The following is a 9,243-nucleotide window of genomic DNA, read 5'->3' as shown; positions in this document are numbered from 1 at the left end:
AACAAGCGGACTCAGAATTTAAAGGTCGTCGGTGGACTTTTAAATTCAACCAAAATCTGTTTTGTTTATAGGGTATTTTCTAAAAATATATATATGTATACATGGAATTTTTGTCGTACGGTTGCTGATGACTCCTCATAGGTCCGCCTTATAACTTTGGAGAATTTTTCTTTTTTCTTTTTATTTATTGTAATAGGCTTTTCCTTTTTTTTATTTTTAAATACAATAGATGAATCTTCTTCCTTGCCCTTGTTGAGCAATATGATTAGGTTTTTCGAGAGGGCCAAAGTGATGGTTTGACAGATTTAGAGGAGTAGAAACGAAAATAAAATAAAATAAATGGATTATGTGGGATTTTAGAAATTAATACATTATGATCATTATTCATTACCTCTCTAAAAATACAATAATAATAATAATAATAATAATAATAATAATAATAATAATAATAATAATAATAATAATAATAATAATAATAGAGGCCACCTTCTTTTATGGAGTTGCTTTCATGATAGATACCATATTAGCTTTCTTATTTAACTAATACACGTAATTTTATATTGAAAATTGATGTACATTTAATATGGGTTCAGATGTTTTAAATAGTGATATTTTTCCTTTTTTTACCGACATAAATAGTGATATTTAGCAATTTTTTTATCATTCTAATAAGATTGTGAAATGTTAATATTTATTTCAATTTATACTTCCTGTAATGTTTGGTTAAGGTACTTGTACCTATTACAAAGACAAAGAATGTCCAATGCTAAGTTGTCGTAGACAAAACCCTGATATAATCAATTTTGCGCCACTGGCCTTTGAAAATTCTCGATTATAAAGAAAATAGTGTCATGCTAGATGGGATCGAAATAACATGGTGCATGCGGAAGCTAACAAAGTAAAGTTTAGTGAATGATAAATCAGACGACAACAAAGAGATTTATACTAAAAAGGCGTAAAACTTTAATATGATTTGGTCAATTGACCTACATATAAAAACCCAGTATAAAAATATAAAAAAAACTATTGAGAGAAAAATCTTCTCTAAACGAGACTCTTTAATAACTATGTTGTGAATATTATTGTTTCTCTTGTTGTGAGAAGAAAACGTCAATTTATAGAATTACAAAAATTTTCCTCGAAGAAAAGAATAAGGCATATGAAAGAATTTAATTCTTTTAGGAATCTTTTTCCCTTCCTTCAAGAAAAAGAATCTTTATAAATTAAAAATTCAGGGCAAGATCATAACAATGCTAGGCGCGAAAACTATACTTTATGAGTTGAAAATGTTGATATGTATGTTTAAGGCAGGAAATTGTAATGCATGAGTACTTTTATTGATATATACTAGTTTGATCCAAAACTTTTGTAATTATAGATCATTTAATATTGGAAAGCCTCCGATACATAAAGTATTTTACGTTTACGCAGGATCCGAAAAAAGACCGCATCCCAAAAATATAATATAGACAGCCATCTAAACAAGCTGTTAGTGCAATGACTATAGAATTGTAATGAGTTGTTCTAAAATAACTCTTATAGACCACAATAATATTTTAATTAATAATAAGATATATCAGCTTAAAGGGTATAACTATTGAATCAGAATTCACGCCAACTACCTTGAACAAATAGGAGACATGGGCCACAAGTAACACGTAAACTGTCGAGTTGCACGACGAAAAAACACCCAAACATAAAGATATAATCTCTGTTGGACCCCTCCCCCTTGTGTATTTTGAGTTGTAACAACACATGTAAGTCGGGCGGACCCAGGGTTTAAAGGTCGGGAATGTACTTTTGAATTCAACTAAAATATGCTTTGTATATAGAGTGTCTATCATATATAATTATTTTCTAAAGACGTATATATGTATACATAAAACTTATACCGAACTTTACGAATACCTGTGACCCCTCTCGATAAGAGTGTACAAATCGAACCGGAAAACCGCACCAAACCGAAAAGTCAAACCAAACCGATTAAAAAATCTGACTAGGTTTGGTTTGATTTAGTTTGGTATTGAGTAAAAAAACTTGAACCAAACCAACATATAAATATACAATTTTTATATATACTTTTAAGATTTTATATAGAATTTTCTTTAAAAAAAGATTTAAAAATATTTGGGATTATCTTGCGGGATATAATATTTAATAGTATATGAAGTGCTCCGTATTTATTAACCTTAAATAAGGGGTTCTATGATCACTTTCTCATCAAGTGTTACTGAAATGCGTTAATCTCTCTGTTCTTCCATATTCATATCATATGTTAAGATCTACTAAATTGTTATGTCTTTTTCTATTGTGAAGTGATTATTATTATTATTTAGGTGTTATATTGATTTTTATGTTTAATTACTAAATTCGGTTAACCTTGAAAGTGTACATCAACGAAATATTATTGTCAGACGACTAAAAAAATATTTCTCTCATAAGAATATTTTAATAGATAATATGTTTGTCAATTTTTTATATTTTTACAAAACATATATTTACTTATCAAAAATTTAACAAAGTAAAATTGAAATAATATTTAAGTAACAAAAACCCCAAAAAACCCAAAAAATCAGACAAAACCGAACCAACATAAACCGATATAGTTAGTCTGATATAGTTTTGATAAAAACCGAGCCAATCGGGTTCATGTATACCCCTACCTCTCGGTATAGCATAGGTCCGGGTGGCATTTAATTTAAGGTTCACGCACTAGCTAGTCTTATAAAAGCAGACGGAGGGGTCCTATTGGGAACTTTAGTTGGATATAATTTTATCTTCACCAGTCATATTCCCAGGGACCATGACGTTGCAGTTTAACTAATGCATTAAACTCTATAACGTACCACCCAAAAACATTTAAGTGCTCATGCATTAACTACTACTCCTAACATGATGTGATATTATTCGTGTTGGGCCAAGTACATATGATTTTCCTCAAAATGGCTCATACCATTAAGAGATTTTTAAACTTTATATGTAGACTCTCAATCTTGTCAGCTATTAATGTGATACTTTGTTCGCATATCCAACAATCTACCTTTCGAACTAAGTTCCACGTGGCTTACTACCACGATTCACGGGTCTCCCTCTAAAACTAAGTCCCACGTAACCCATTGCCACAATCCACGAGTCAATTTTCGAAATGCACCTTGTTAGAGTACATACGTTAACTCCATGGTTCATCAGCAGCAATTGTTGTTTTAAGTCCGAGATTCTATTGCACATGACGGAGGGTGGATCGACGAGGGCCGGTCAAAGAGAAGGATTATTAGTCTTCTACGCTGGCCAGTTTATAAAAAAAGGATGCCGGGATGCACATGAAACCTTAAGTGAATCTCACATTAAAATGGGAGAGAATACAAGTTCACATGGTACTCGTGCTTTTGGACTCAATAATGACATAGTCGAAGAAACAAACCTGTGAAGTCTATTAGGCCAAAGCTGACAATACATGCCATGGACTTAGGTTGTGACGGAACAATCAATTGGCTTCACTTATCCACATACACAATCTGGCGTTATATTTTACTCACACGTAGGTACCAACCACTGGTGGGATTTTACTGGGTATGTTGTTGTTGTTGTTGTACGTAGGTACCAACCATTATCATTGTGTGTAAACTCCAAATTCCAACATATTGCTCTTACAATCTACTAACTATCAAAGAATTGGTTGTTTCAGAAAAGCTTGGCCATGTTATCATGTTTTGCTGTGTACATGTGAAATATCTTTAACCAAGATCTCTCAACTGAGCCATAATTGTACCAAATGGACTAGTACTAAATAACATTCGTATAAATCCAACAACGTATTTCCAAGGAAATGTCAGTCATTACATCGAATGCTTTAACCATCACACCTTTCGATTATTGAATGGTACAAAATATTATGTGGAGATGTTTGGAAAATGTCTAAACGATCACATGAAAGTTGCATTCAGTACTTTACATTTGAAAAGAAACAAAAAGGATATTGAAGGTTTGGTCGATGAATTTTGGGCTAACCTTTCATAATTAACGAGTTCAACCAAACCTATTGTTTTGGATCAGATTATGTATGCATATATACAAACCATTTAATATGTCATACTAATTCTAATTCTAACAACACACACACAAAAAAAAAAAAAAACATTTAATATGTTTTTACTAATACCTAAACCACTTCTTTCTGCGCCCAAACGGCAAACTCCGGGTAACAAAAGTCTACTTTAGTACAAAAAGAGAGCAAACAAAGTAGACGGCCTACATCACACCCCCTTGGGGTACAGCCCTTCTTCGGACCCTATGTGAACGCTGGATGCTTTGTGCAGCGGGCTGCCCTTTGTATAGACAGAAATATAAACCACTTATCCTAAAATATAAACCCGTGTTTAGTACACGGATTGTCATGGAAACTGTTGAAATGGAGAGGCAATTGCAGTTTTTTGTCATTAGCATCTGGTGGGAAAGTTGGAAATTTTAAAACTGCTGCATGGAAGGGGCAATAACTACAATTTCGTCCAAATACAACTAAATAAGTATCAAAGTTACTATGGCGGCATCAACCAATTTCACAGGCTGTAGGCCACCTTGGAGCAGCAAGCAAAATGCTGCACAGCTGAAATTGAAGACAAATTTAAAATTACAATCTTAGTTAACTAGTTTCCTCTAGACTCGATTACTTCGCGTGTGAAGGAGTTAAGCTAGTTCTTCTTACTCAAACATTTTGTTCACCTGACCTTGCTTCAAGATTGAAGTTTTCACCAGATTAAAAGAATGTTTCCTCGGTTCGCTGCTGAGACACAAATTTAAAACTATATCCTCAGTAGACTAGTTTCCGCAAGACTGCTCCAGCTCGCTGTTCAAATTTAGGAAGTGTCCATTCATGCTGAATAATATCTAAGCCATCCTTTTCTGCTCCCAAACTCTGTATAACAAGAAAGATACTTTAGTTACGAAAAGCAAGAAAATATAGGAGAAGATGTAATCTGTAATAAAGACGACTAATTTGTTCTCCAATAGAAAGCTTAAACTTTGTAGAAAGTTCCATCGACTCACTGGCTTGTGTGTATAGAGAGGGATGTAAATATAATCTACTGACATTACTCTGAATGGTCACTCACAGTAGAATTAAGTTCAGGAATATCAGGAACCTCGAGAGGTCAAATGTATATCAAGTTCCTTTAAAATAGCAACTCCAGCACAAGCAGCATGCAGTTTAATCTCTTCCCTCCACTGAGTGGAGCAAATGTCTATTCATTTCAGTCTTGTTCTTACCCTGTCCCTCTTTCTACAGGTTGCTTAAAGTAGTGACCATTGAGTTTGGAATTTAAGGATCAAGAAATTAATATGAACTTTCTTAAAAAGAAGGGGGAGTGAGCAAGAGTCCAAGAAGCTAAAGAAAAAAAGAGAATGGACTACATATGCATGTGTATTCAATCACAGAGTTATTCACATTCAGAAAACATTCATTTAGCTCACTTGGATCCTTGACTGAAATATTCTTGTATCCCCAACCCTTCCTACAGCCAAACGATTAGGCTCACCTATCAGCTTTACAGTTATTTCAGAATATATGGCCATACTATGGCTTCTAAAATTAACCTAGATAAGCAAAGAGAAAAAACAGCATTCAATTTAGACACCTGACAACAGCATTTACATGACCAATTGACCAACTGAATGCAAGTACTAATGACCTTCTTAGGGAAAAAACAGGTGTAGACTTCATTGTGCATGATTATTCGCTTTGGACAGCAAAATTTCAACACTGATACATGTTAGAAATCGTAGGAGATTCAGGTGACACTCAAGACCTTTTTTTTTCGTAAGGTAAAGATACATTCCCACCTTATATAAACACTCTTGACTCTTCTACTTTCGCCATAATTCCCTATATGTGTACCTCAATACAGATTCAAATGGAAGCAATAGCCTCTTGCTTCGTCTATACCCCTTCTAAACTATCTGTCACTTTCCAAGAGCAGCATCCATTCGTAAAGGCGCTAATCGATAGGAACTAAACATACAAAGCTAGGTAGAGCATCGGCCCCTTGAAGTAGGCTGAAGCGAAAGGCACTAGGCTCCAGCTGGCAAAATGATTTTTTCCTAAGAGATAAAAAGAACGAGGAAAAAAAAGTGCCTCCTTTCTTCCCTTTTCTCCACCCACCTACCCTTTCCTTTCCTCTTCTTTTCCTCTTGTTCCATCCAAACAGCACTCGACCTTTCCGTTGATAGAAAGGAAATTCAGTTTCTAGGGTACATAATAGGAAAAGGTAGGGGAGGATGGGAAGCAATAGGAAGGACTAATACAGAAAGAAGAGAGACTGTTACTTCTGTCTTGTTTAGCACAAGTAATCAATCATGAACTGCACCTCAACGTTGGCAGAATCAAAATAAGCAAGCAGACACTGACAATTTTACCTTGCTAGGGTCAAAACCAAATCCGCTCATTTGCATCATACGTTGAGTGTCATCAGTTGCTGCAGCAAATAATGATATTTCAATTTCCAACGACATCATAAAAAACCCAAACAAAAGACTAGACAGTCTATAAAACCAGAAGTACTGATATACAGCTCTTATGTACATGAACAAAGTGACAATTAGAATTATGTAACTCTCAAAAAACTACTGACCATTTTCTTCTCCAAGAATGAGGCTGAACAAACCCCTTAATCCGAACAGATTTAGAAAATACCTGATTGATATGATATCAAGTATTAGATAAAATGCAGCAGAACACTACAAAAAGTAGCTCTAAAGCAGAGTACTGAACTTATGGAAACAAAGTCACAAGAGTGCTTATGTTTACCATGAGCGACTGCTGACATAGCTGACATCAACAGTGCTTAAGTCAATGCCATTTTGCAACATTGACCTGAATCTCTGAGTTAATGGAAAAGGTATTTTTGCTGAAATGATACCAGACATTTATGCAAGTTAAAGAATATAAAGCTTCAAATATTTCAAAATGCAAAGTAGTGAATTTGGAGTACTATAACAAGCAATAATGCACTCTGCCACTGAAGATTTGAGCATTCAGGAAAATTAAGGAATTCACCTGCTACAAACCCCGAGAAGAAAAAGTTGACCCATGCAAAGGTAAGAGTCTGGCAAGAGGAAGTACATTCAAAATGTCAGGTCCTATATTGAGCAATATCATTAAGCAAATGATCATCGGGAAGCATGATACCTGAGGTATGATCATTGATAAATTCTTCTTCATCATATCCATAGCCATGTTTGGGTCAGAAAACATTTGCGCCTGTGGATTCTGAGCTTGTCCTTTTGGAACATATAGTAGTCCATTTTCCTGCATTTTCAAGTATATACAAGTTATTTTCTTGTTCCTAAGCAGCACAAGGCTTTTCATGAAAAGATAATATTAAACTATTAAGTTTTTCATCTAATAGGCTCCTTTGCTATCAGGGAGTACCAACCATTTCATTTGATTTTTTTTTTGTAGTGTACTGCTACATAGTCACATCATGTTCCACAAGATCGGATTGCAGTAAAGGAAATCACTTCATTTACAAACATATTCTTTAGCAAAAAAAAATTTAGTCACACAACAAACCATTAAAAGAATATATATAAAATCAAGTGAAGGAAACTAATGAAAGAATAGAATCTCCTGTTCCCAGTATTTGACCGAGCCCTCAAATCCCCTTGAAAGCAATATTTTCATACTCATTGCTATCGCCCCTTAACCCAAAAGGCAGTGGGTTTTCTCTAGTAACAACCACTGTGCCCCAATTGGACCACCTCTCACTGGCATCAACTCCCCTCCAAGCAGGAAGTCGTGTTTCTTTCACTTTCGTTTCAGCTCCATCATAAAACCCACATCCCTGTCTCTCTATTTTTGAACAAGGTAACAAAAAAAACCACATCCCTGTCTCTTCTTTTCAGATTTGTCTCTTTTATAAAAATGGTGTCTGGGCCACTTGTGCTCATCTCGACTATTCCACCTGTACCAACCACCTCCCATCAATATAAAGTGGATGAAAGCCATGGGAGACCAGCAATCAGGGTTCAAATCACAATAGAAACAAGAAAATACTAGGCAATATCCTTGAGTGTCAAATTACTGTTTGTCCTCCCAATCCTACTTCACTTAGTTTTCAAGTCTTCTTCTTCATGATAAACTTCAAAGATTTTCATTTTTATCCAGTAACATTCAGCATACATCTCCACAATTCAGTATCGTACATTTTATTAAAGTTCTTCGTCAATCTTGATAAGAAAATCCAACTATCCATACTAATTTATTATAAACCATACTCCCTACCCCAAATTAACTGTCTATGTTCACTTTGAACGTCAAAATTAAGACACTTGACCAACAAATTAGGCATAATATATCAGTCTTTCACAAGCAAAGCTTAACTACTTGAGTAGCATTCTTATCATAGATTAGTAATCATCTACTACATTTTGTCCCAAAAATTTGAAAAACTCGAATGAAGAATGCAAAAGTGGTCACTTTTAACCTCTAAAGTCAACATATGCTATAGTCAACCTCAAATAATAACAATAATAAACAAAACAAAAACTAACAAGTATCAAACCTCGTTACTATAGTAAAATTTCCTTGCACGAAAAGACTTGGCCGGAATAAAATTTGCTCCAGCTCTCAAATTCCTCGCCCTAATTACCACCTGCCTGATAATTAAAAACAAAATAATCAATCAATCATTCAATCAACTACGCCTCAGTACCAAATTAATTGGAAAAAGTAAAAGGAGATAGTAAGAGAACCCTTCTTTGATGATTTTAGGATCTGATAATTGAGAAGAAGAACGCATAAGCTTAGAGACGAAGTAACGAAGAATTCCAATGAGTACCATTACTACTGATAATGGTATTAATACCCAGTCTCTTATTGCTGTGTCCAACACCAAATCTTCCCCCATTTTTTTCCCTTTCGTTTTTCTCCGATGGATCAATCGATCTCTGTTTTCTCCTCTTTGCTTAACAATGGCGTATTGGTGGTTTTATTATTTTTAATTTTTTCTAAATTACCTCGTATAAAATTTATACGAGTACTGTTATAAAATTTGCATTTGTATCCTATATTTATGCTACCTTTTAATCTATAGCCTATTTTTTAAAATTATTGATTTTTTAACCAACTAACAAAAAATATGTAATAGTATGACCATTATACCCCTTCCAAAACATATAAAAGATGGACCAAGCATAGCCAGATTCAAATTCTAGATCTCCTCAGTATCTCCTCCATCGCTCCGTCTCTCC

At 34.4% G+C, this 9,243-nt stretch overlaps 1 protein-coding gene across 1 annotated transcript; it reads right to left on the bottom strand.

Annotated features, from left to right (window-relative positions):
* Nucleotides 1-4,409: 4,409 nt before the first annotated feature.
* LOC107805950 (uncharacterized) lies at nucleotides 4,410-9,016 on the bottom strand. Its single transcript, XM_016630056.2, has 8 exons — nucleotides 8,746-9,016; nucleotides 8,556-8,649; nucleotides 7,181-7,300; nucleotides 7,049-7,097; nucleotides 6,800-6,899; nucleotides 6,624-6,685; nucleotides 6,409-6,467; nucleotides 4,410-4,912 (listed from the first exon to the last, which is right to left on the bottom strand). Exons 1-8 carry the CDS (start codon nucleotides 8,898-8,900, stop codon nucleotides 4,808-4,810), a joined length of 744 nt encoding a protein of 247 aa, XP_016485542.2. The 5' UTR covers nucleotides 8,901-9,016; the 3' UTR covers nucleotides 4,410-4,807.
* Between the last annotated feature and the right edge of the window lie 227 nt (nucleotides 9,017-9,243).

The sequence above is a fragment of the Nicotiana tabacum genome, chromosome 13, assembly GCF_000715075.1.
Source record: "Nicotiana tabacum cultivar K326 chromosome 13, ASM71507v2, whole genome shotgun sequence".
NCBI lineage: Eukaryota > Viridiplantae > Streptophyta > Magnoliopsida > Solanales > Solanaceae > Nicotiana > Nicotiana tabacum.
This window is presented reverse-complemented; position numbering and strand designations above follow the sequence as displayed.

Coding starts and splice junctions, on each gene's coding strand:
- LOC107805950 (XM_016630056.2), bottom strand. CDS start 8,900: ATGGGGGAAGATTTGGTGTTGGACACAGCAATAAGAGACTGGGTATTA. Junction 7,301..8,555: donor AATTTTACTATAGTAACGAG/GTTTGATACTTG, acceptor TTGAAAATGCAG/GAAAATGGACTACTATATGT. Junction 4,913..6,408: donor TTGGTTTTGACCCTAGCAAG/GTAAAATTGTCA, acceptor CTTGTTATACAG/AGTTTGGGAGCAGAAAAGGA.